Source organism: Homarus americanus, unplaced genomic scaffold, assembly GCF_018991925.1.
Source record: "Homarus americanus isolate GMGI-L3 unplaced genomic scaffold, GMGI_Hamer_2.0 scaffold16712, whole genome shotgun sequence".
NCBI lineage: Eukaryota > Metazoa > Arthropoda > Malacostraca > Decapoda > Nephropidae > Homarus > Homarus americanus.
Genome location: NW_024757794.1, coordinates 7,807,038 through 7,835,011, shown reverse-complemented (window position 1 = coordinate 7,835,011; position 27,974 = coordinate 7,807,038). Strand labels below are relative to the sequence as shown.

General features: G+C 37.7%; 1 protein-coding gene across 5 annotated transcripts in view; it reads left to right on the top strand.

Annotated features, from left to right (window-relative positions):
• Window positions 1-5,257: 5,257 nt before the first annotated feature.
• LOC121857756 (trithorax group protein osa-like) overlaps window positions 5,258-27,974 on the top strand; it is a 61,830-nt gene continuing 39,113 nt past the window's right edge. For 3 of the 5 annotated variants that reach the window (XM_042353902.1, XM_042353899.1, XM_042353903.1), the window contains exons 1-2: window positions 5,258-5,409; window positions 15,451-15,582. In XM_042353902.1, coding sequence (XP_042209836.1) covers window positions 15,526-15,582 — 57 coding nt within the window. In that variant the 5' untranslated portion in view covers window positions 5,258-5,409; window positions 15,451-15,525. Of the gene's footprint in view, window positions 5,410-14,917; window positions 14,979-15,450; window positions 15,583-27,974 lie in introns of those variants that run through there. The other 2 variants (XM_042353900.1, XM_042353901.1) reach the window with 2 other exon arrangements.

Genomic DNA, 27,974 nt, shown 5'->3' with positions numbered 1-27,974 from the left:
ATACTCAAGGTGTGGCCTAACCAGAACAGTGTACAGAGCCTTGAATATAGGTGCATCCAAATGAACAAAATTTCTTCTAATAATGCCCACTATTTTATTAGCCTTGTTGATTTTCTCAGCTAGATGGTCAGAGAACGTCAGCTTATCATCGATGACTACCCCTATACCCTTCTCTGCAGTGGTCTTCTTGATCGTGGTGTACATATGATATGCACCATGTTAATTTGTATTCAATATTTCACTACTTAGGATGACACTGGATTCGGGCGTTGCCTCTGCATCCTCATTGAGTGACAGTTGAATCTTGTCTAAAATCAATCCTCTCAATTGAAATAAATAAATTGACCTGATAACAGTGTGACAGCATCTGGCTCAAGTTCAGGCACATTTAAAAACCTGTACATGCCCAGTCCCTGCCAACAGTCCCGGCTAGACCAACACTGACAGTTCAGATACTGTACTGTAAGTACTGTACCTGCAACATTGAAAATGGACAGAAAAGGACGATTGGCTAATAAGCTGCTAAAAACATAAAAAGTAGTAAGATGATAGAGAAGACGTGCTACGTTACGGACATCAGTGTACTAATCTACTACCTCATACAGTACTTGCATCTTGTCGTGTTGCTGATTTTTTTTTATGGGATTATTCCACCCGGGCACGGGTCAAAGACCCACATCAGGGCCTGGGGACGAAAAAAAAAATAAATAAAAAATAAAAAAAAATAAAATAATAATAATAATAATAATAATAATAATAATAATAATAATAATAATAATAATAATAATAATAATAATAATAATAAAATCTTATATAAATAAAAATAAATAAAAATAATAAAAATATAATAATAATGATAATAATGAAAAACGATATATGTATGTTGTGTTGTCAAAGTAAGAGAAACGATTGAGACCCTGCAATTGTGTGTAAATGAGGTGGAAAGTCAGATCAGCAACCTGGGACTTGGTCACAATTTTTGTGGTGTCATCTGGCAGCAGGGTCTACCATTAGACAACATGTTATGCTTCCAGTATCTTCCCAGGCGGTAGTACCTCCCTGTTTGATAGCTGCCTACTACCCAAATATATCACTACGTTTTAACAATTAAGGTCTTTAAGCACGTATTCTAGATACATGCATACACTAATTAATCTACAATAAAAAGATAAGATACACTCCATGGCTGTTATAGTGTATTGAATATATTCACTGATTTACATATCTTTTGTGATAAAGCTGTTATCTTCGTGTACTTAAACAGCACTGTACATTACGTTGTCCTTATTGATTGTTATTTCACATTTACTTTTTCTGGTGAACTGTAGAGTATCAAGGTATCACCTGAATATTCGCCCCTCGGCCTCTTTAACCAGATGATTAATTACCCTAACTTAACCTAACCTAACCACCCTGTCAACATTTTCACAGATGTACAAAGAGTACACTTTTTCAAGAACCCCTCCCCCAAAAGTGTATTTTTTTTTTACAATGTATTGTATTGAAAATTAGATATATACAAGTAAATACTCACACTCAGCTAAAAAAATAAGCTGGAATTTAGCACAATTCAAATAAGGGGAACGTACTAACAATACAGAACTTTAACTGTCACACTGTAATACTGAGTCCACAAACAGCAGTTCTTGCTTGGCCTTCCCCCTTTTTTTTTTTAATTTGTGGCCTTCCTTGTCCTTTTGCTTGAGCAGCTGATATCGGGCACAATGGACATAACCCGCCAAAGAATTCAACTAGCCTATACGGTAATGAAAATGAGTGTGACCCGTATACACTACATACGTGCATACATATCTACTGCGAATGATATGGCTTTAAATTTAAAAATATCTGGGGTCAAATATTTATCTCTGGTTTAACTAGGAAGAATGATGTTATGGTTCCCCTTCCGTTTACTCGCTATTTTCGCAAAAAGTTAATCGAACACTTCGTTTTCCATACCCTCTCCTAGTTTTCAGCTAAAGTTTGGTCTTTTACCACGGCGTCTTCACGTTTGTCTCATTCACGAACACGAATGCATTTATAAGGTTCATGTTATTTGTGGGAGTTTTGTACACTACATCTCTTATGTTCAAAATAAATTTAAATAATTTATCGCGGTCATTGGAACGAACAAAACCATTGTTCGCCATTGTAGACAATGAACGCTGTTAACGCCGTTGTTCGCATAGCGGCGATCTCAAAATCTATTTTTCTACGAAATTGCCAAGAAAATATGGATCAACTTTTTTCGCCTTTCTATAAGCGTACATTGGCCCCCTTAACACTAATAGCGACAAAATAGTTTCTCCATGGGAAATAGTTTGGGCAGCAAATATTCTTGTGATCCTGAAGCCTCGTACACACCTAGATACATTGTCTAGAAACAGTAGCACAACAATGTTTCTGGACTCTTGGGAGACAATCCTGAAACAGTCGCGACAGTCCAGAAACACTTGGGGGACACGACAACATTGTTTCTGGACTGTCTAGCGACTGTTGCTAAACAGTCCAGAAGCAATCAGTAAACTTTGTTGCTGGACTGTCTCGCAATTGTTTCACAACAGTCGCGAGACAGTTTAGAAACATTGTGCACGTCCAGACCAAGTATAGCGATGAATTGGCGGGAAGAGCAGTCGAGTCGACGTCGTCATGTCGGTGGATGCAGAAGTGGCTGCTGTAGCGGGTGCCTGTGTTGTTATTTCCTTGGAAGAAAGAAGGGGGAGAGCAAGGAAAAGACCTAAATGATGGTGGATGAAAAAAAATTCTAATGAAGGAACAACAATGGAGAAAACTAATGACAGGCCTGAAACTAGAATATGCAGCTGGATTTAGAAACTTTATAAGAACAGCTTAGGATTTTGAAATATTACTGAAAAGGGTTGAGCCCAGAATCACAAAGCAAAATACAAACTAACGAGCCTCAATCCCTGCCAAAATACGCCTGGCAGTAACATTAAGGTATCTTGCCAGTGGGGACTCATTTACAAGCCTGGATGTATACCTTCAAAGAGTCAAAACAGTCCACATGATGCTGAAAATAAAATATAACTACGTGTATACTGCTTACAAAGCAAACAATAATGCATGTAGTTCCATAGTGTCAGCAAACCCACCTCACGGAACACAAGCTGAATGTCAACTGACTCCGTGTTACCAAATGCGTCCAGATTGACCAACTTTGTATTGTGACAAGAAACGTCCGAAATCGTGTTTCTGGGCTGTTGCGAGACAGTCCAGAAACAATGTTGCTTAACAAAGTATCTCGGTGTGTACGCGGCATTATAAAGACATGAGAGAGCTGAGACATACAGTGAGAACGACTCAGGCTGAGTAATAAGTCACAGCCATTAGTCATAAAAACAAGCTACAGGATGAATTTTTTTATGATAAATATTTGATCCCCCTATCCTTTGTATGCTATTCTTTATATTCCAGTAATTAGATACATGAATGCACAGTGGATTAAGTAAAGACTCCCAAAAGGTACTGCTTTAAATTTCCTTTGTTGTTTATAGATATAAGAGCGCATCTAGTCGATTGCCTTTATCTACAGCACAAAATTATCATCCAAAGTGATCACAAAAACACATTGCGGCCTTAAGTACGTTCACTTAGTACTAGTTAGTGGTACAAAATTTGCATAATTACATTGAAACTCGACGTTTAATTGTTACCTTTACTCAGCACAAGTTCGTGGACATAATTAACGACCAAAATTTTCATGAATCTACACCCGCAATCGACAAAACATTTTACAGCTTTAAAGTAGAAAAACAGTCACCAATGAGAGGATATTTATCTATTGGAGGTAAAGTATGTAGAGTAATCTATGGAGACTTTATGATCGATAATTCTGTGCTGTTACATGAGGCATCAAGGCCTTTGTTACAAGGTGAACGTAATTGGTAAACGCTTTTACTGGCTTTCGCGAGTTGTGAAGGTGTACGTTTTGCTGCTTACCATTGTTTATATACATGTACCTGTAATCTGTATGTGCTATACTGTACGTACAGTCCATGCTGAAATAACTTAATGTGTGTGTGTGTGTGTGTGTGTGTAAATAATCATCAGCAGGTTTTATTGGCTATTCTTAGTCGAATTACTTTACAGCCGAGTACCTACACTGACTGTACATTGGCTGTACCTGCTCGGTCTATACGTGTACATTGTAGATTTTCATTGTCTGTGTACATACCGAAATGTGTGTAAATATGTACTGCGATTTTACAGACGAACTATCTTAGTTAGGTAGGCGGTTGCCCGACAGTTTAAATTTCCCACTGAATTCCTTCTCGTCTATCAATGTTGCTTTCCTTTCAACTTTAAACCATTTCATAAAAAAATATCCAATCAAATGCATGTGTTTTTTCTTTAAGAATTTAGACATTACGTGGAGCGTCATAATGTGCCACCCCCTAACTGCTAGGGTAAGGTCATATGATACAAAATCCACAGTCAAAGGGGGATAAAGGGGGATGATGGAGCCATGCGCGAGATCACAGCTTGTGGAGTGTGCTTGGCCTTTCCTGTGTTAGCAAGCCTGTAAAGTTCTGTTTCACCTTTCGAGATTAATAAACTTTAATCCAGTGATGTACTCTCAGCAGACATTCATAAAAAGTAAAAGAGATATATTAACCAGACAGAAAAGAATAAATCGAAATTATTATTAGCTATCTGTCTGGCCTTTTCCGTCTGACCTATCTTTAAAACTCCTGGTTAGCTTTGGAAATTAATGACTACACCACAGTGGTTTACCCTCAGTATTTTATTTGGAGAAAAAGAAAAAGATAATACGATATTCCACCACCCGGCCAGTCGGATCTAAAGAAAAAAATAAATCAGAATAGAAATCCAGCATATCAAGCATACATTTTGATTAATCAGTTACTGTATTCGCATCATAAAAAAATCTTACTATATTTCGCAGTGAAAAATAATTATAAAATTTCACCAACCGACCAGTAAGAAGGGAAAATTAGAATCGGAATCCATTGATTAAGTATGCAAGCACATCAAAGATACATTAGGACTATCAATTGTTCTCATTAAAAAAATAAGCTCTAATATTCCACTAATCACCCAGTAAGTATTAAAAAAAAAGAAAAAAGTATCAGCATCCATTGATTAAATATGCAAGCACATCAAGCATACATTCGGATTAATCAATTGTTCACATTATAAAAAGAGAATCAAGTAGTCATTATGGCGGGTATAAAGGCATTCCCGAGGTGTTGTTTGAGTATAGAGTGGTGAAGGGGAGCACGTCACGCCGCTGATACACCACAAGGACGAAAACGACAACACCATGGAGGAGATGTGGTGACCCAGCTCCTCCACTCCTCCGCAGCTGTGAATAAGGCCATTATTGTTACTGTAGTGATTGAAAACTACAACTGTATTTTATTAAAGGTGAGGGGGAGACGCCATGGTAGAGGAGGGAGCTGGGAGACGCTCCTAGTTTAATAAAGGCGACAGTTGATATTTAATCCAGTTGATTGTTGTGTTATTGCTGACGCTTAAATTATATAATTATTTTCAAGTATATAACTTGTGTTTGAGGAGATGTACTCCTGTGGTTAGTATAATATGTACGTGTTTTTAAGTGATAACAGTGAATGTTTGGTAAAAGATATTGATGAAACTGAGGTAAATATGAGGTAAAGAAGCCAACCCTTAGTACCATGAATTTCGATTGTAAACTTTCCAGTTTTATTGATTTTTTTTTGTGTGTTTTTAGTTTAGAATTTCAGATGAGCTTCAACTCCCTGTTAAATGTTTATCATAATTAATCTGAAATTGTAATTTTATAGGAGTAACCTGCGGGCGAAATTGATTGAAAACAATTATTAAAACTCTGGATTTTCACTGTTATATTATAGTGGATACCTTTGTAGTTTGTGGAAATATGTTAAAAATGGATATTTTAAAAATAACGTTACTTATCATTTGTAGGTATGAAAAACAGACCTAACCAAACAAACCTACCTAACCTTACCTATGATATGGTGAAATTGAAGGCATTTTCTGGATGTGAGATGATACAGCCACATCGGCTCTATGCACCCCGGGCAGCAGAGTGATTTATTGTGTTGGCGGGTTCCACAATAAACGATTATCATATCAGAACTCACTGATGAAAATAATGTAAGAAAATAAACAGTCTCTATGTAAAGGAACAATGCCATGATCTTTAAACAATTGAAGGGTCTCGTTGTCTTTACCCCAAAATTGACAAAGTATGTCCATGTAAGATCGGCGACAACCTTCACACGACATACTGAAAAACAAACTGCCCCTGGCCCGGGAAAAGCCCCTTAGCAGAGCGCGACCTCATTACCGCCCGAAAGACAAATTAGTGAGCATCGAGGTGCCTAATTATCTATGAAAAGAACAATTTCCACAATAAATGATTAGCATATCAGAACTCACTGATGAAAATAATGTAAGAAAATAAACTAATAAAATTAACTCGTCCGCGGGTTAGTCCTATATATTAACCTCTGAAATATTTGTAATAATACATAAACTGCAAACCCAATTAGGGAGGAAGAAAAAAACAATTTTTTTTTTAGCTGTATGGAGGCCATGGTCTTATTTTAACAGTGGTGATAAAAAGGTGTAGTAATACTAAAAGATTCATGTGCACCTAAACCAACTATTCATGAATAATATTACATTCAACAACTTCTTTCTTACCTCGAGAACACCACATCATATTTCAAGAATTGAAATTCTTTTATGATGCCAAGTTATTCAGGGAAATTAAAAACCAAATATCTGTCAGCACCAAGAGTGGTCGAAGAAATGACTGCTAAGATTCATTGTCACGAAGTTTGTGCCAACAGTAAGGAGGTGCATCAAATGGCCCAATTGGACGAAGAAACTACATTAATAGAGGCCGAAAGTGAAAAGGACCTGGGTGTTTACGTATATTGACAATGAACTGAAGTTCTTGAGCCATTGTGAAAACAAAGTGAATCAAGCAACTAAACTAGTAGGTCATATATGAAGGTCGTTCAGATATCTAAAGAGTCCGTCCCTCATAACAATTTTCACTATGGCACCTCAGTTACCCACAAAGATTAGGACGCCTGCAACTGCCGAGCTTATACTACAGACGGGGAAGGGATGACCTAATTCAAGTTTACAAACATCCCGGCGGGCACTACTCAATCGAGTGTCCATACCTGGAGTTGGTGGACCCTGCTCCATTAGTGGTCACAGCTCAAGGTTGAAGAACCCACAAATCCAGAAGTCTGTGAGGGCACTGACTGTGAGCTCTTTTACTAACACTGGAGTAGGTTCAGATACATTCAGGAGCCAATACTTGCCAACAGTGCGTAACAGATGTGACCGACTGAACCTAAGAAAATAAGGAGTCTGCAATAGGCTGGTTGGCCTGTGCATGGCAGCACCTGTCAAGAGTTACAACCACTCTATCATCCATGAAAGTAAAAGAACATCGCTACCACCAAAAGGAGTTGTTCAATTTCGTTCATTTTTCTCACATATTCTTGTCACTGAAAAAAGTATTTTAAAAGAAGCTACATTGGTTAAGATTAATTTTAGTTACACCACAGAACTTCAGATTTCTATTTATATAGGGAGAAAGAACAAAAAAGAAAGAAAAATGCTTTAATGTATTGCTTTTCCATCGCAAATTTATATTTTTCAAGTATTTTGTTGTTTTTGATAGCTTACTGGTTAATATTCGTCGTTTGCCCATTCCTCTTCTAGTGTTTTTGACTACCCTAAATATGTTATCTTTTGAATTATGAATCACTATTTAAGAGTACAGTACAGGGGTGATGTTCCTTGTGCAAATCCTTAGTTTTTAATATATTTGCCCTCAAACATTAGGTATCTGTCATTGTCAGGGCATGTTGTCATCTACTATACTCTATTTACAACCGACCCACTTGGTCAGAGCGTACTCACACATCCACAAAAAAGTAACATTACACTGACGCTTCAAAAATGTTGCATTCGTTAGTACCAGATATCAAAATAAGTACTGTACTCTTTTTAATATGGCGGGGGATCTCCGCCCCCAGCTAGGAAGTTAGTTACGTTTTCTAGAAAAAAATGACTCGTTTACAAAGGAAATGAAGGTCAGATTCATTTGAAACCACAAAATACTCTAGGAAAACCTATTTTTGTTAGTAGTTTCCATGGTGTAACTAAAACAAATCTTTACCCCTAGGAAACCTACTTAACTTACCTAACTTTCTAGCTAACTCCACCCCTTGCAGCTCTGCCATATTAAACAGAAAGTACTTACTGTAAACCCTCAATAATTCGGCATTTGATAACTCGGAATTTCATATACAGTAACTTGGCATGAATATGGTCTCGGAATGTATTATAGTATAACTCTGGAAATGCCGAGATATATAAAATTATCTGTAAGAATCTCTACATATCTGGCCACCTGCATCACCTACTATTCCTCTGTGTCACCTACCATGCCTCTGTGTCACCAACCATACATCTGTGTCACCAACCATACATCTGTCACCTGTGATGCTTCATTCTTTGCCTGCAGTGCTGGTAAGTGTTACCTTTTTAGATTTAGTAATTACATGTACAGTAAGTCCTCGCTTAACGTCGTCCCGCTTAATGTTATTTCAGTACTACATCGCTGAACATTAGAGACCAAAAATTTGTTCAACGTCCCGGTGATCCGATACTACGTTGTTTTGCGTCGTCACGGACTACTTTCTACGGCCCATCACCCATCTTGTCTGTCCGCGCTACACTCTCTCGGCTCGGCACGTTGCCCTCACTCACGGAACGTCACAGCGTCCCCAAGCGACGCCAATCCAGTCTCTCTTACGACTTCACATCATTCGTGCGTGCTAAGGTGTTTTTGCTCTAAAACTGTACTCTAACCATTCGAAATGGCTTCCAAGCGCCCGCCAAGTGCTACTGATGCTAGTTTAGTGAAGAGGTAATGTAAGACCATTACCCTTGCTACGAAAATGGATGTATTAATCCGATTTGAAAAAGGGAAACGTGCTGTGGACATAGCCGCTGTGCTTGGTCTAACCCCCACAACGGTGCGTACTATCCAGACCAACGCTGACAAGATTAAGGTTAGTGCTGGAAGGTTCTTCTCTGAGTGCTACTAAGATGACTCATACTAGAAGGACTGTGATAGAGAATGTGAAAAAGATCCTGGCATTGTGGATAGAGGACCAGAATCAACTCAATGCCCCTGTGAGCCTTATGGTTATCCAGCGTAAGGCCAGATCCCTGTTTGACAACTTAAAGGCATATGAGGGTGAGGGATCGAAGGAAGAGACCTTGACTGCCAGCCGGGGATGGTTTCAACGATTTAAGCATCATTATAACTTCCACAATATTAAGATGACTGGTGAAGCTGCCAGTTCAGATACGGCCGCTGCTGAGACATTCCCACCAGAATTCAAATGGATTATCCAGCAAGGAGGCTACTTACCGAAGCAAGTCTTCAATGTGGATGAGACTGGTCTCTTTTGGAAGAGGATGCCTGAGAGGACCTATATTTCTAAGGAGGAGAAAAGAGCGCCAGGTTTTAAAGCATCAAAAGACCTCTTGACGCTCCTGCTTGGCACAGACGCTGCTTGTGACTTCAAGCTGAATCCTGTGCTGATTTCTAGCATTGCCAGCCCACGGGCCCTGAAAGGTTACTCTAGGGATCACCTTCCTGTCATTTACGAGGCAAACAAAATGGCATGAATAACCGGCGCCATATTTAGCCAGTGGTTAAATGTGTACGCCGTCCCTGCACTGAAGGAATACTGTGCCAAGGAGAACCTTAACTTCAAAATTCTTCTGATCCTTGACAATGCTCCCAATCTCGACGACTTGCACGACAATGTAAAAGTTGTATTCCTGCCTCCCAACATGACAGCACTGATACAGCCTATGGACAGAGACGTCCTCACCGCATTCAAGGCTTATTATTTACGGCGTACCATGGCCCAGCTGCTCAAGGCTACAGACGGAGAAAATAAACCAACGATCCAAGAATATTGGCACGGCTTCGACATTCTTCATGCAATTGACAACATTGACAAGTTATGGGAAGAGGTTTCAGAAAGTTGCCTGAATGGTGTGTGGCGTAAACTGTAGCCCGAGTGCGTCAACAGTTTTATGAGATTCACGGACTTAGTCCCAGCTGTGAATAGGGATATCCTCAGCTTGGCTAGACAGGCAGGTTTTGATGAGCTGGAATCAGAGGATATTGAGGATGTCCTGGCATCCCATACAGAAGAGCTCACCAACAAAGATCTGCAACAATTAACAGAACACAGTCCCATTGAAGACGGCGACGAAGAAGAACATCAACAAACGCTAACTTCAAAAAGGTTGGCAGAATCGTTGAATATGTTCCAGCAAGCAATGCAAATGCTTCTAGATGACGACCCAGACAGAGAACGTAGCTCAAAGGTTCAACACAGCATTGAGGACAGTCTTCACAACAGCCGGCAGCCGAGGAGGAGCAAACAACAACAACAGAGGAGGAGCAACCAGCGGCGGAGGAACCCCAGTCAGAGGAGGAGGCAACCGCAGTCTCAGTGACTCACCACCCTTCTCTCCCGCCCTCCTCCGCTTCCACCCTCCTCATCCTTAGCTCCACTACCCACCACACACACTCGCTCTACCACCTCCGCCCATCAGTGAGTATCAATACAAACTTAGTACAGTGGTCCTTCGGTTAACGAACACAATTCGTTCCAGAAGGTCGTTCGTTAACCGAAAATTTCATTAAAGGAAACCATTGTTTCAATGGGATTTTGGGTAATTTGTTCCAGCTCACCGAAAATTACATACAAATTAAAAATAAATGCAGTAAAGTACACTTACTTTGAGGTGTGTATGTAGAAGGCTCCTGGTTGATGATGATGATGATGGAAATTAGAATGGGGGTGGAGAAGGGAGAAGAGAAGGCATTGGGGTGGAAGAGAAGTCACCCCATGCTTCATGTTGCCATTTCACCCATAAAATTTTAGTTCACTTGGTGTAATTCAAGATTATTTTCTTTAAATCAACACTGCACTGCATTATATATTGTGTATATGTAAAATAAACTTCAGAATGACCAATAATTGTGCTGTAAAAACATAAAAATAGTTTATGTTCAAGAGAGTCTCAAGCAAGATCCTTCCCCCACTGAGCAGGGACACAAACTGACGCCATTCTGGGTGAATCAAGTGGCTGTTTGGCGCGCTAAAAACTAGTTCCCTGTACTTCACTTATGTTAAATAATTGTTAAAATGACTAAAAAATTTAATATAAGACTTGGAAAATTATTGAATAGTACAACCTTCTTGGTATTTACTCAAATGGTAAGGAATTTAAGCCCTAAAACTGATTACTGTATTGGCAGACTAATATTACAGCTGATGACCAGCCGAAAGCAGACGAAAACATGTTGAGAAAAATTCGTAAGGAATTCATTAACCGAAATTTCGTTAACCGAGGGACCACTGTATGTAACTTTTTTCATGGGGCAAGGGGAGGCTCAGGAACGTAACTCCCGTATTTTATCTATTTCTTATGGGGAAAATCGATCCGCTTAACGTTGTTTCGCTTAACATTGTGTTTTCAGGAACATAACCCCGGCGTTAAGCGAGGACTTGCTGTAAACATACAGTATATGGGTCGATAATTTTTTATTGTATTTTTGTAGGAGGGTGAAGTGCCTCGATAAGTCGGAATTTGGGATAACTCGGCAAGGCCAGAGCCCCATATGTGCCGAGTTATCGATGGTTTACTGTACAGTAGTACCCCGATTTACGCGGTCAATTGAACCCATGGGGTACCTCGTAAAGTGAACAACAGAACATATGGGATTAATTCCAATAGAGACTGGCCCGACCCCCAAACTCCACGTTTTCAGACACAATATCTACGTTGTAGTAAAAATTACATCTTAATTTTATGATGGTATGCACACACATGTTATTACAAGCCACTTTAAGAAAAACGTGCCATAGAAGAATTGCAACTTTTTTTTTTATATAATTAGGCTTACCATAATTTTTTATGCCCAAACCGGGACAAGGATTAATTTAAGAGGCCATGGTGTTATACTACTGTGTATATATATATATATATATATATATATATATATATATATATATATATATATATATATATATATATATATATATATATATATATATATATATATATATATATATATATATATATATATATATATATATATATATATATATATATATATATATATATATATATATATATATATATATATATATATATATATATATATATATATATATATACACACACAGTCGGCCCTTAACATACGCGGGTTTATAATACACGGATTTGCAAATACGCGGATTGCCCCGCCGGAGGAATATTCTGTACATTGAAGTACATTCAAATCGCGCGCGGCACCGAACACAGGACACCGCCCGCTCCCGCAACCTCACACACACACACACACGCGCGCATAGCTCTCCCTCACTCACTCAGTCTCGCTGTAACCACACTTGTGTTGACATCAGCATTGTAGTTGCAAAAATATTACATTTCCGCGAATGTACTATATCAAGCACAGTATGAATAGAATATCACTAATATAAGAGTATTTTAACCGAAAACTACTAAAAAAACAAGTAACATCTCTTGAACATCGGAAGGTTAGGTAAAGTCTTTTGTTTTCATGTAGTTTATCCTAATTTACATTGAAATGCATTACGTTTCAGCAAAACTACTATTTATTTCTGAGAATATGGAAATGTAATATTTTGCTGAAATGACGTACGTATTACAGTGGAAAGTGACGAAAGCAATGACTCGCTTTCTTTCTTTCAAAAGATGTTACCGTAATCGCTTTTTGAATGGTTTTCAGTTAAAAAACTGTTGTATTACAATAATATTCTATCCTAATTCACTTGTGATGCAACAGTTTTTTTTAACTGAAAACCCTTCGAAAAGCGATTACGGTAACATCTTTTGAACGAAAGAAAGCGAAAGTCATTGTTTTCGTCACGATTTTATCCCACTTTCCAATGTAATACGTATGTCAGTTCAGCAAAATTATTACATTTCCGTGAATGTAGTATCATTGTAATATAACAGTAATTTAACCGAAAACTATTAAAAAAACGAGTAACATCTCTTGAACATTGGAAGGTTAGGTAAAGTCTTTTGTTTTCATCATGTATTTTATCCTATTTTACATTGGAATACATCACGTTTCAGCAAAACTACTATTTATTTCTGAGAATATATTCATTCAGGCACAGTTTAGGTAAAATATACATGTGCTGTAACATTTTTTTAATTGAAAACGATTCGAAAAACACGTACCCTCTAGCCTTGCTCAAGGAGAAGACTGGGAGGAGCTGTTTGGTGCTTAAGACGATGACAAGGAAAATGATTTTGATGGATTTTAATGAAAATATTCAGAAAGACCTTGGCACTGTCAAGGAAAGTGGCTGCTGAAGGCTTCCAGTACATGGCAAAGGACGAGATTAGGGAGCTAATTGAAGAGCACGACACTGAGCTGACCGAGGAGGATCTACAGGAGTTAGTAGACTCAGGCAAGGAAGAGGAAGCGAAAGGGAAAGAGGATGAGGAAGAGCACCAAGAAATAACGTTGGAGAAGTTGGGGGAGATGACCAGGAATATTGAGGCACTGAAAAACCTGGCCTATAGTATGGACCCCTCCATGGTGCGTGCCCTGAAATTCATGCGAGGGATGGATGACGTTTTCGCTCCATACAAAAACATCATGGAAGAAATGAATGAAAGAGACGACAACTCCCCATCACCATGTTCTTTGATCACCGAAGGAGAGATTTAACACCATCAATCACTGGCGGCAGTGAGGAAGCAGCTGAATCCACAGTCGCCCCCACTTCACCACCCGTTATGGAATTGAGTGACGATGAGCCCGATGACCCCTGTCCTGTCGCCGAGGATAGGAACTGTACAGTAAAGAGAAATTTTTATCTCTTTTTTTTTTAATAGCTTTTCTTGCCATGTTTATTGTTTGTAAAAATGCACAGCACAGTTCAGTACTGTACATAGGAAGTGGGGGTGCAGTTATTCACAAAACATTTGTGTTTGTTGTCGGCAGTAGTGACGGTGAGGAGGAGGGAGCGAGTTGGGAGGAGTGGTGACCTTGGATGCGTGAGCAGGGACGAGATGCCAGCCAGTACATTACGGGTGTATTAATTGTTTTTATAACTATTTTTGCATTTTAATATTAAATACTGTACATTACGTTTCAACAAAACTACCATTTATTTCTGAGAACATGGAAATGTAATATTTTTGCTGAAATGATGTACGTATTACAGTGGAAAGTGGGATAAAATTGTGATGAAAGCAATGACTTTCTCTTTCTTTCGTTCAAAAGATGTTACCGTAATCGCTTTTCGAATGGTTTTCAGTTGTGGGATTATAAGGCTAATGATAGGATAGAATATTATTGTAATACAGTACGAGTACAACAGTTTTTTAACTGAAAACCATTCGAAAAGCGATTACGGTAAAATCTTTTGAATAACGAAAGAAAGCGAAAGTCATTGTTTTCGTCATGATTTTATCCCACTTTCCACTGTAATATGTTCGTCATTCCAGCAAAAATGTTACATTTCTATATTTATTTCTGAGAATACGTATATTCATTCAGTCACAGTTAAGGTAAAATATACTTGTGATGTAATATTTTAATGAAAATACGGTATCGTAGTTTTCTTTTGTTTCAAATTTAATTAACAAAGATTGATGTTTCAAATGTAATAAACAAAAATTTATGTCCAGTATCTATAAATAAACTTTAATAAATGAATATTTTATGTTTTGCATCGTCCTGTGCTACCATACCATGGATTTGGCTACTTTGGGCTTGCTATGATGACGCAAGAGATCTGCCCTGGCAACTGTACCGACACTCACAGCTGGTGGTGTGTTGGTTCATCGTTCCCATTATTTACTGGTAGTTACTGGTAAATATTTTTCAACCTAGCGAAACTATTACCCTTTTAGAGGTCGACCCCCAATTTTTTGCCAAATAATTTGGTCTTAAAAACTCGAACTACACACAGGTATATATGGTAAATAAGGACATGGGGGGCCAGGGTTATTTTTTTGGGGGGGGGGAGGGGGGGGGCAGCACATATACGCGGATTTTTAACATCCATGGCTATCTCTGTTACGTAACCCCCGCGTATGTTAAGGCCCGACTGTAACTAATGTTTTTCTGATTATTTTTTGTTACCTAATTAGTGTTGGTCTGGTGTTGAATTTATGGAAGGAAGTGTAAACATATTATGTGCTCCTTTAAGTATTTTTCATGCATTTTAGGATAGAAATGTCAAGAATGCAGCTGTTTTAATTAATTACATTGTTTACCTTAGTGAAATAACAAGTGGACATTTTTCATGATTTATTTATTTATATTTTATTTTATTTTTCCAGAGACGACATAACTCATCACATATGGACCTTGACCTTGCTCGAGCTGGGGTCTTCTCTCCTTGTGCGTAGTTGAGCATGAAGGAAACTGGATCAGCTGCAAGTCTAAAAGCTGCCCAGGAAGCAGCAGCAAAAGTGAGTAAATGGTCCATTAATTATGTACCTGTACCCAGTGTTGCAGTGCCAATTTTTAAGGTACCGGAGCTGTCAAAATAATTTCTTTTTCCTAAACCGTATCTACTGATGCATATATATACAGCTGCTCCCCGACTTATGACGGGGTTAGGGACCCAAATCCAAGTCGTAAGTCGAAAATGCTTAAATAATCCATAGAAAATCTAAAATGGGTGTCTCTTTTCTTCTCAGCACCACAAAACTCTTACTTTTAAGCTTGCCAGCCATTTTAAAATGAATTACAAACGAAAATTTTGTCAGTACACTGCAATAACTGACATTAGGACTCGAAAATACGTAATTAGATAAATTTTGGGTACGACTGAGGCGGTCGTAAGTCAGGGAATATATATATATATATACATATACATACAGGTTGACAACCCTTTATCCGAAATTCCGAAAACCGAAAAGCTCTAAAAACCGAAAGTTTTTTTGTAGGGCTTTTTTTTTTTTTAACAGGGATTATTAGCCCACCCAGGCACAGATCACTGACCCATATCGGGGCCTGGGGGGCAAAAACGTAATAGTAATAATAATTACAATAATAATAATAATAATTATTATTCATAGTAAATAATAAAATTTTTAATAAAAATACACCAAAATAAAATAATAATGATTACAATAACAATAATAATAATAATAAAATATAATAATAAAATTAATAATAATAACAATAATACTGTAATAATAAAATAATAATACAGTAAAGAAATACAAGAATGAAAAAAAAGATCAAAAGTGAGAAACACGACCTAGACCTATGAATTATTATTAGTATTATTAGTATTATTTTTATTATATTTTCGACCCCCAGGCCCCAATGTGGGTCAGTGATCTATGCCCAGGTGGGCTAATACACAAAAAAAAAAATAAAATAAAATTCTGAAAACCGAAAAATTCCGAAAACCGAAATGCCTCTGGCCCCAAGGATTTCGGATAAAGAATTGTCAACCTGTATATACATATATATATGCAGGTAAATCACTGTACAGTAGGTGCATGTGATCCAGTTATATGCTGATAACCACAAGAAAAAAGAAAACACTAAGTTCCCAAGTGCTTTCGTGTAATTCACATCTTCAGGGGTGAGTACAGATATAAGGCATATACAGTCGACCCTCGTTAATTCGGACTAATAGGGGGGGAGGGTGTCCGTTTTAGCCGATTGTCCGAATTAACCGATTTAGGGGGAATATATCTCATATTTCAAAGTCATTGTTTTCGTCACGATTTTATCACACTTTCCACTGTAATACGTATGTAATTTCAGCAAAAATATTACATTTCCGTGAATGTATTATATCAAGCACAGTATGAATAGAATATCATTGTAATATAACAGTATTTTAACCGAAAACTAGTAAAAAAAATCGAATAACATCTCAAGAACATCGAAAGCTTAGGTAAAGTCTTTTGCTTTCGTCATGTATTTTATCCTATTTTACATTGAAATACATCATGTTTCAGCAGAACTACTATTTATTTCCGAGAATATATTCATTCAGGCGCAGTTTAGGTAAAATATATGTGTGATGTAACAGTTTTTTAACTGAAAACGATTCGAAAGACACGTACCCTCTAGCCCTGTTCAAGGAGAGTACTGGGAGAAGCTGTTTGGTGCTGCAGACGATGACAAGGAAAATGATTTGGATGGATTTTAATGAAAATATTCAGAAATATGGTATCGTAGTATTTATTCAAGTCAATTAGGATAGAATATTATTGTAATACAACGGTTTTTTAACTGAAAACCAATCGAAAAGCGATTACGGTAACATCTTTTGAACGAACGAAAGCGAAAGTCATTGTTTTCGTCACGATTTTATCGCACTTTCCACAGTAATACGTATGTAATTTCAGCAAAAATATTACATTTCCGTGAATGTATTATATCAAGCACAGTATGAATAGAATACCATTGTGATATAACAGTATTTTAACCAAAAACTATTAAAAAAAACGAGTAACTTCTCTTGAACATCGGAAGGTTAGGTAATATCTTTTGTTTTTGTCATGTATTTTATCCTATTTTACATTAAAATACATCACTTTTCAGCAAAACTACTATTTATTTCCGAGAATATATTCATTCAGGCGCAGTTTAGGTAAAATATACGTGTGATGTAACAGTTTTTTAACTGAAAACGATTCGAAAAACACGTGTACCGTCTAGCTGATTGATACTCAACAGCTGGTGGTGTGTCATGCGTCGTTGTAAACAATAGGAGGTTGAAGTAGGTTACCGGGTATTATATTACGTGTGAAATATCGAAAAGGTTTTTATTACCGGTATTTTTTGTAGATCAATGAGTACTGTGATACAGTATATGATATGATAAGTTAGCCTGTGCTAAGAACTTCAACATAGACTACTGAAAACACGTTGTAAGGTGATTTAGCCTATTGTAAGTTGGTGAGCTTCATTTGCTGAAGGAACTGCACAACTTTTCATTACTAATTGGTACATATTTTACGTTTCCATTGTTTACTGGCAGTAAATGGTAAATATTTTTCATGTCTGAAGCTAAAAGTTGCATCCCCCCTCCACACTAGTGGTGGAGATGTTACATTTAACCAAAAAGATGCTGGTGTTTTATCCCAGCAGTGGGTGGACCAGTATTTTAGCTTAAGGTCCGCGTAGGTAATATTCCTAAAAAAAAAAAAAAAGTTCGTTCAGATTTTGTCCGAATTATCCGAAATCCAGATTAAAGGGGTCCGAATTAACGAGGGTCGACTGTACTGTATATACACTAGAGGAGGGTGAGATTAAGTCCACAATGGTCCGGTCACTAGGTAGTGACCCTACTAATCTTCAAAAGCACCGCAGCAGTCGGTAGTCAGGTCAGAGGGTAAGATGACCCAACCTTCTCACCTACTGCCACACAACACCATAGATTTGTAACCAGGTGAGAAGGTTGGGTCATCTTACCCTCTGACCTGACTACCGACTGCTGCGGTGCTTTTGAAGATTAGTAGGGGGCTCTAGAGGGGGCAGTTCAAAAGATATCGAAGTCTTTAAACTGCTAAGAGAACATAGGAGCACGGGGGTGGAGGAGACTGCAGTGGGAGCGGGTAAACAAGGCGAAAGATTACAGGGAAATAGTGTTAGGAATGATGACAAAACTAAATTAGACAGGGAGTTTAAAACTAAACGCGGTAAGGGAAGGACTCAGAACACGACTAACTTAAATGTATACTACGCGAACAGTAGAAGTATGAGAAACAAAATGGATGATATTAAGGCCTTGGTATGTACCGAAGAAATCGATATAATTGCATTCACTGAAACATGGATCAACCTAGACACACGTGAATTACCAGTCGAATACCAAATTGCGGGTTACAAACTGTTCCATACCGATAGGCAGACCAGGAAAGGAGGCGGAGTAGCAATCTATGTTAGGGATAATCTGAAGTGTGAAATAAATAAGGAAATAAAAACTGAGAGGAATACAGAAACAATTTGGATAGAATTAAGCGACGGTCGGGAAAAATTAATCACAGGGTTAATATATAGACCCCCAATCTTGATAGCGTCAATGAGCGACTTATCTGGGATGAAATGCGCAGGGCTTCCATACACAACAAAGTCTGTATAGTAGGCGACTTTAACCTTGGCCAAATAGATTAGACTGTCCTTACGGGTAACTCAGAATCAGAGGATTTTCTCGAGACGATCCAGGACTGTTTCCTAAGTCAACATATAACCGAACCCACACGGGGTAATAATATACTGGATTTAGTTCACAATGAACAGAAAACCTCATTAGCAATAGGGGTAGGAGCGAACTTGCAAACAGCGATCACAAAGAAATTGATTCCAGTTGATTTTTCAGGGCAGGCGTAGGGAAAATTCCACTAAAAATTACCAGATTTCCAGAAGGGCAAACTTTGACAGTTTAAAGAGGCAGCTAGGAGAGAGGGGTGTAAGCTTGGCCGTGAACCTGACAGATGACACAGACCTGATAACGAGATCTGAGATTGCGAGTTCCACGATAATTTAAATAGTGAGTTACTTAATGCACAAAGGCAGAACATACCATACAAAAAACTCAGATCAGACAACAATGACCCTAAATGGATAAATAATTATTTAAAGAACATCATTGGCCAAAGGAAGGCTATAGGTAGAAGGATAAATCGTGGCGAAATTCACCTCCGGGACTATTATAGGGTATTGGCGAGTAGAGTTAAAACCGAGATAAGGAAAGCAAAGAGGAATAATGAGGTAAGGATAGCAAGGAAGGCGAAGACAAACCCCAAAGGATTCTACCAAATGTATCAAACTAAAACACGAGAAAAGATTGGACCAATACGGTCAGACTCCGGCGAGCTCACTGATAACGACGGAGAAATGAGCAATAATTTGAATAAATATTTTTCAACAGTTTTCACCACCGAAAATCTAAACATGATACCCGAGGCACCGACTCTATTCAGAGATAGTGAAGAAAACAAATTAAGTGAGATAGTAGTGACTAGTAGCGATGTTAGTAAGCAAATAGACAAACTAAAGCCTAATAAGTCACCTGGTCCCGATGAGATATTTGCCAGAGTATTAAAGGAATGTAAGGAAGAGCTTAGTATGCCCTTAGCAAAGTTGTTTAACATGTCCTTAAAAACAAGTGTAGTACCAGAATCCTGGAGGATAGCGAATGTAATACCGATTTTCAAGAAAGGGGATAGATCACTATCCTCTAACTACTGCCCAATGAGCCTAACATCAATAGTAGGCAAACTACTAGAATCAATCATTTCAAACTCTATTCGAAACCACCTGGAGAAGCACCGATTGATCAATGATTCCCAGCATGAAGCTACAAGCGGACGTTCTTGCCTAACTGTCTATTAGCATTCTTTTCATCAGTTTTCGAATCCAGTGGACAGGGAGCTGTTATGATGTGGTTTATCTCGACTTTAGCAATGCCTTCGACAGAGTCCCCCACGAAAGACTAATTAGAAAGGTAGAAGCTCATGGCATCAAAGGTGACATCCTTAAATGGATTAGGGCGTGGTTACAGGACAGGAAACAGCGAGTGAGCATTAACGGCACTAAGTCCCATTGGAGCAACGTCACAAGTGGAGTTCCCAAGGCTCAGTACTTGGACCACTATTATTTATTATATACATAAACGACATAGATATCGGCATTGACAGCAACATAAGTAAATTTGCTGATGACACTAAAATAGGACGTGTTATCAAATCTGACGAGGACTCGGCAAAACTACAGGAAGATCTAAAAAAAATTTTCGAATGGTCTGAAAAATGGCAGATGAAATTCAACGTCGACAAATGTAAAGTACTCAGTATAGGAGATGTAAACAGGGAAACCACATACCAGATGAACAACGATGCCATAGAGAAATCCGACTGCGAGAGAGATTTAGGAGTAATGATAAGTAGGAACCTTAAGCCAAGTAAACAATGTGTTTTTGCTCATAACAAGGCTAATAAAGTACTTGGGTTCATACAAAGGAGTGTTAGTTACAAGACTAGCGAGGTCATCCAAAAACTGTATCTTGCTCTTGTGAGACCACACCTGGATTACGCAGTTCAGTTCTGGTCACCGTATTACAGAATGGATATAGAATCCTTGGAAAGAATTCAGAGGAGAATGACAAGACTAATCCCGGGCATTAGGAACCTTGAGTATAGAGACAGGTTAAAGCATCTTAATTTGCACTCCCTCGAGAGACGTAGAGCGAGGGGCGACCTGATAGAGGTGTATAAGTGGAAGACAGGGCTAAACAAAGGGGACATTACAAAGGTACTCAAATTATCCAACCAGGTGCGAACTCGTAACAATGGTTTTAAATTAGACAAATTTAGATTTAGGCGTGAAATAGGTAAACACTGGTTTGGAAACAGAGTAGTGGATGAATGGAACAAGTTACCAAATATCATCATTAACTCGAATACGCTGAATTGCTTCAAAAATAGGTTGGATGCTCATATGAGCAATAGGGGTTGGGTGTAAACGGGACTGCCCAGTATGGGCCAATAGGCCCGCTGCAGTTTCCTCCATTCTTATGTTCTTATGTTCTTATTTGTTTGTTTATTTATTTGAGATAAGATTTGACAGTTGGTGCTGAAGGCCTGCCTGTGTGTTTATTTATCATTACTTAAGAGTGACTAAGCTCTTCTCATAATTTACCACCCAAACGACCTGGTTGAATATAACTTACATTGGAGGGATTCTTGTAAGATAGTAATTTATTTGAATACCTGTATAAACAAGCTATATTTGCAATAGACATAACAATTTTAGTACCGTAATCATTTAGTACATGTACAATACAGGTTTGCACTTAGGTCTGCTGTTACCAGGGCTGTGGAGTCGAAGACAAAACCTTCGACTCCGACTCCTCAAATTTTTATGCTTCCGACTCCGACTCCTTGGCCTATTTGTAACAACTATTTCTACCATCCTAATTGTAATTTGTATGTTGTAACCTGCATAGGTAAAAAGTAAAACACCGTGGCTATACTGCTACAGCTTTATTAATGATCTGGACGATATTTAAGAACTACAAAAAGATGATAGGCTTGACTTTCAAAGTTTCAATCAAAAGAAAAATAAATTAATTAAGAATTCAAGATATTAACTAGAAAACACCATTTACATGTATATCTAAAAGTTCGATCTCAGCATATGAATTTTGTTTAAGCTCATAATCTGATGTGGATCTAAATGATGATCCTACAATTCCTTTTAAAGTAAAGTTATATATTTATGTACATTAAAGAAATGAATACCTTATTAAGGAAAATGGATAAACCTTACATGATTAAGTTATTAAATTAAATTTGCCTTAATCTCACCAAAAACAGGTTGTAGCTAATTGTTTTGTAGCTGAGAGCCTCTGTGCAGTTTTCAACGAAACAAAATTTGATATACCCTAATTCAAAATTTCAAATGGTAAAGAAGAGACTATCGTCCAAAATTATAGTGCTATACTGTGCCTGCTACAATAAATTCATAATAATGCTTATAAAATGGAAATAAATTCTTTTAATAATTTAAGAAAATTAGTGGGATCAGTGGAATCACTGCAATGAATATGCCTGAGTTCATATATTTGTTCTTAGGAACAGAATAGCTTCAGTCGGAGTCGGAGTCTGGACAATTTTACCGACTCCGACTCCACAAGCCGAAATTTCCTCCGACTCCTCGACTCCGACTCCGACTCCACAGCCCTGCTTGTGTCACAGAAAGACTTCTGGTTGAAGCTAGTTTGATCAAGGAATTAAAATCAATAAACCTCAGTGATGGTCAGTTAAAAACTGATATGTTACATAAATTTATTTGTCAGTGGCCCAAGGTTAAAAATGCTTTGAAAACCTTTGATCTAGATGTATGATAGTTACTTAGTGGGTCCCTTATTTTTGACCTGACCTGACTAGTCACGCCACCCCCCATCTCTTAAGCTCCTCTACGTGTGTGTTGGTGTGGGGATTAGTGGATGACATCATTATGACCTGACCTCATGTTTTTAAGGTCACCCTGTATATTTAAGCCTCTCTCTGTCCATGTGATCAAGTTGCCTCTGAAGATGTCTTGCATAAAGACGAAAGCTAAGGTGCTCCGTTGTTTCCCTTTTCCCGTGTAATTTTATCGATATATATATATATATATATATATATATATATATATATATATATATATATATATATATATATATATATATATATATATATATATATATATATATATATATATATATATATATATATAATGTAAATATCATAAACACACATAGGCATGGCTAGGTTTATTACAAAGTGATGAAAAGGGTACGCTTAATACTGTAGTCCACAAAACATGTAGCTATGCTTTTTTTTATTTGGTCCCCCATCATACGAGTCCGTTTTCTCTCACATCAGGATGCCTGAGTCCTCCGTTTTCTCTCTTAATCTTAGAGTGCACCAGAGACTTCACTATACTTAGTAATGCCACAGAATTTGAAATTGCAACCCCAATTGCAACTGGGGTTGCAATTGTTGAGGCAACTAGATTTGTCTGATTACAGCAAATGTGTTATTGTCAATTTGTAGGTGAAAGATTTTATCCTCAATAGATGTAGGTTAACATTACACCTGGAGGCAAATGTTTAAAAATAGCCTAAGATAGGAAGCATATTCCTTTAACACATAATATCTGACCAGTATGGGGAGGATCATCGTGTCTCCGTCAGGGGGTCGTGGAGTGGTGGTCCAGCAGGTGTCACGGTTTTTGGGGGCCACGGACGTATATGCTATCGGACGTTGTTCGGTCAGACGTTAACTGGCGCATGACTGTATATACAGTCAACCCTCGCTTTACGCTGTCCCACTTTACGCATTTCCACGTTTACGCGGTACCCTGCCGAAACCGGAATGCTCACTTTCCGCGGTGTGTGTACCCTTTTACGCGGAGAGCAGCGCGAGCAGGGTGCGCACAAGGTCGCCCAGTCATCAAAACATTACCGAGTTCTTCACCCGCCATCCACCACAGCCGGCCCAAGTCAGTGATAGTGATAATGATAGTGAGGATATGGACTTTGAGGGGTTTGACAAAGAGGCCCTGCAAGCCTCTGTGGTGGATAGTGATACAAGTGATACAGATGAGGGCCAATAATCTGCCCTCTGCCTCAGAACCAACCCCCCATCCCCGTGTGCCCAGCCATCTTTTCTACTAATGTAAGTGTTAAAAAACCTAATATTATTGATATTTCTCTTAATTATTAATTGTGTGTGCATACCATCATAAAATTAAGAAGTCGGCCTGGTCTCTATTTCAATTAATCCCATATGTTATGTTGTTCACTTTACGCGTTTCTCACTTTACGCGGGCCGCCGTGGGTTGAATTAACCGCGTAAAGTGAGGGTTCACTGTATATATATATACACAGTGGTCCCTCGGTTAACGAACACAATTCGTTCCAGAAGGTCGTTCGTTAACCGAAACCATTGTTTCAATGGGATTTTGGGTAATTGGTTCCAGCTCACCGAAAATTACATACAAAGTAAAAATAAATGCAGTAAAGTAAACTTACTTTGAGGTGTGTATGTAGAAGGCTCCTGGTTGATGAGGATGATGATGGGAATTAGAAGTGGGGGTGGAGGAGAAGGGAGAAGAGAAGGAAATGGGGGTGGAAGAGAAATCACCCCATGCTTCATGCCGTCATTTCACCCATAAAATTTTAAGTTCACTGGGTGTAATTCAAGATTATTTTCTTTAAATCAACACTGCACTGCTTTATATATTGTCTATATGTAAACTAAATTTCAGAATGACCAATAATTGTACTGTAAAAATGTAAAAATAGTTTATGTTCAAGAGAGTCACAAAGCAAGATATTACCTTCACTGACCAGAGATACAAACTGACGCCTTGCTGGGTGAGTCAAGTGGCTGATTGGCGCACCAAAAACTTGTTTCCTGTACTTCAATTATGTTAAATATGTTTTAAAATGACTAAAAAAGTTAATATAAAACTTGGAAAATTATTGAATAGTACAACCTTCTTAATATTTACTAAAATGGGAACGAATTTAAGCCCTAGAACCGATTACTGTATTGGCGGACTAATATTCCAGCTGGTGAGCAAGCGAAAACATGTTGACATGATTTCGTAAAAATTTTGTTAACCGAATTTAATATTCTTATGGAATGTACAGTAATTCTTATAACAGGGATTAGCCCATCGGGGCCTGGGAGCGAAAATGTAATAGTAATAATAATTATTCATAGTAAATAAAAATTTTTATACAATATACACCCAAATAAAACAATAATGATAAAATATAATAATAAAATTAATAATAATAACAATAATACTGTAATAATAAAATAATAATAATTAAGAAATACAAGAATGAAAAAAAGATAAAAAGTGAGAAACATGACCTAGACCTAAGAATTATTATTTTTTTTTTATTATTATTTTTTTTATTATTATTATTATTATTATTATTATTATTATTATTATTTTTATTATTATAATAATAATAATAATAATTATAATTATAATTATAATTATATTTTTGCCCCCCAGGCCCAAATGTGGGTCAGTGATTTGTGCCCAGGTGGGCTAATACACACATAAAAAAAAATACTAACCATTCTGTAAACAGAAAAATTCCGAATTCTGAAATGCCTCTGGCCCCCAAGGATTTTGGATAAGGGATTGTCAACCTGTGTATATATATATATATATACACACACACACACACACACAGATCCTCCCCGACTTACGACCTACTCGACTTACGACCACCCGCACTTACGACCTGCCTCAGTCGTACCAAAATTTCATAGAATTACATATTTTCGAGTCCCAAAGTCAGTACACAGACAAAAAAAAATTTTGTAATTCATTTTAAAATGGCTGGCAAGCTTAAAAGTAAGTGTTTTGTGATGCTGAGAAGAAAAAGAGATACCCATTTTCGATTTTCTATGTATTATTTAAGCATTTTCGACTTACGGCCATTTCGACTAACGACCTGGATTTGGGTCCCTAACCCCGTCGTAAGTCGGGGAGGAGCTGTGTATATACAGCTAGACCCCGACTTACGACGGGGTTATGGACCCAAATCCAGGTCGTAAGTCCGAATGGTCGTAAGTCCGACATAGATAAAAAAATAAAATAAATTTAAATAAAAAATCTACAATGAAATACAGTACTGTACAGTAAAAGTAATAAATAATGAAGAATGGATACAGCACAGTGAAAGTAATGAATAATGAGGAATGGATACAGTGTGACTGAGCACTTACCTTTAATGTAGTCAGCTGAATGCACATGGGGCCCCCATAATTTTCTAATTATACATGGAGACTACATTAACTGGAAACGTTTCGGTATAGAAAGTGCGTGTGTCATTTGAAAAAAAAATGGTCACACCTGCGGCGGTCGTAAGTCGAAGCAGTCGTAAGTCGGGGTCTAGCTGTATATATATATATATATATATATATATATATATATATATATATATATATATATATATATATATATATATATATATATATATATATATATATATATATATATATATATATATATATATTATATAAAACTACTGTATAACCATTAATTCAATCAAATACATACAGTATTCAGTAATAAACAATAATGATTCTTTTGTACATATTCTTAAGATAAATGACTATGTTTCCTTGGGGGCGCACATATACATTGGCGTTCCACTATCAGTCTCACCTTTTTCTTTAATATCAGTGGTTACTTCTACTGTACAGTACATTAAATAACATTAATTAAAACATACATATTTTTTACATTAATTTTACGACAACAACAACCAGGGTCTTATTTTCTTCAGTTTCAGGTGGATAACTGACATTATGGGTGTAAACACTGACAACAATGCCGTCTCTTATCCTCTTGTGTGTTTTAATATTCTGCATATTATTTATGAATTTTATTGTTCATTTTGCATATATAAAGATTAATTAAATCAAATAAGTATTCAGTAATAAACAATAATGAATCTTTTGTACATACTGTATTCTTAAAAAGATAAATGACGCGGTATCCTTAAATGCCCATGTATGTGTTGACGTTCCCGATCCATCTTTTTTTTCTTTGCCATTAGTGGTTAGCTACTTCTATTGTCCCATTTATTAACATTAAATAGCATATAGAGCTTACTATAACTTCATGTGTGTAGTGTGGTGGAGTGGATAAGGAGGAATACACTAAGGTAGTATGGACATGTGCCAAAGATGCGTGAAGACAGGCTAACCAAAAAAAGTTTATGATAGCAAGGGAGAGGGGAATGTTGGGAGGGTAGACCAATTGCCATTGTTAGAAAAGAGTTAGGGAGTTTGTTGAAGAGAGGGTGGGAAGGGGAGGAAGCGTGTTTGAGAGAGCAAGTGAGGTGTGCAAGGGTAAAATGGCCTGGAGACATTTCTGCCATGGCCACCCCGTTGGGGAGTTCCCGAGAGGGAACAAGGCGTCGGCAATATTGATTGATCAAAACAGAGGTGCCGGAGCGCCGCTCTGGTGAGCTCCGGCAGCACTGCACCCCTGCCTGTACCGTGGAAAGATGTTTCAAATTGTGTGAATTACTTTCAGTATGCTGTTGAGCTGGCAGTCTTTTTTTTTTTTCTCTTTTTCTCACGCTGTAGTGCCAACATATAAAATAAGAAATTTAAAAAATTACTTAACCCGTAGGCCCTGGGTGATGTTCCAGAACGTCCGCCTATTTTCTCGCCCTTTTTTTTTTCTTGGTTTATGGGGGGGGGGGGTTACTGCCAGTCTCACCCTAACCCGGGGCTTAAGGGTTAAAAATACCCCTCCCTTCTACCTGATGGCTTGGGAAACATGGTTGACTCTCACTTGT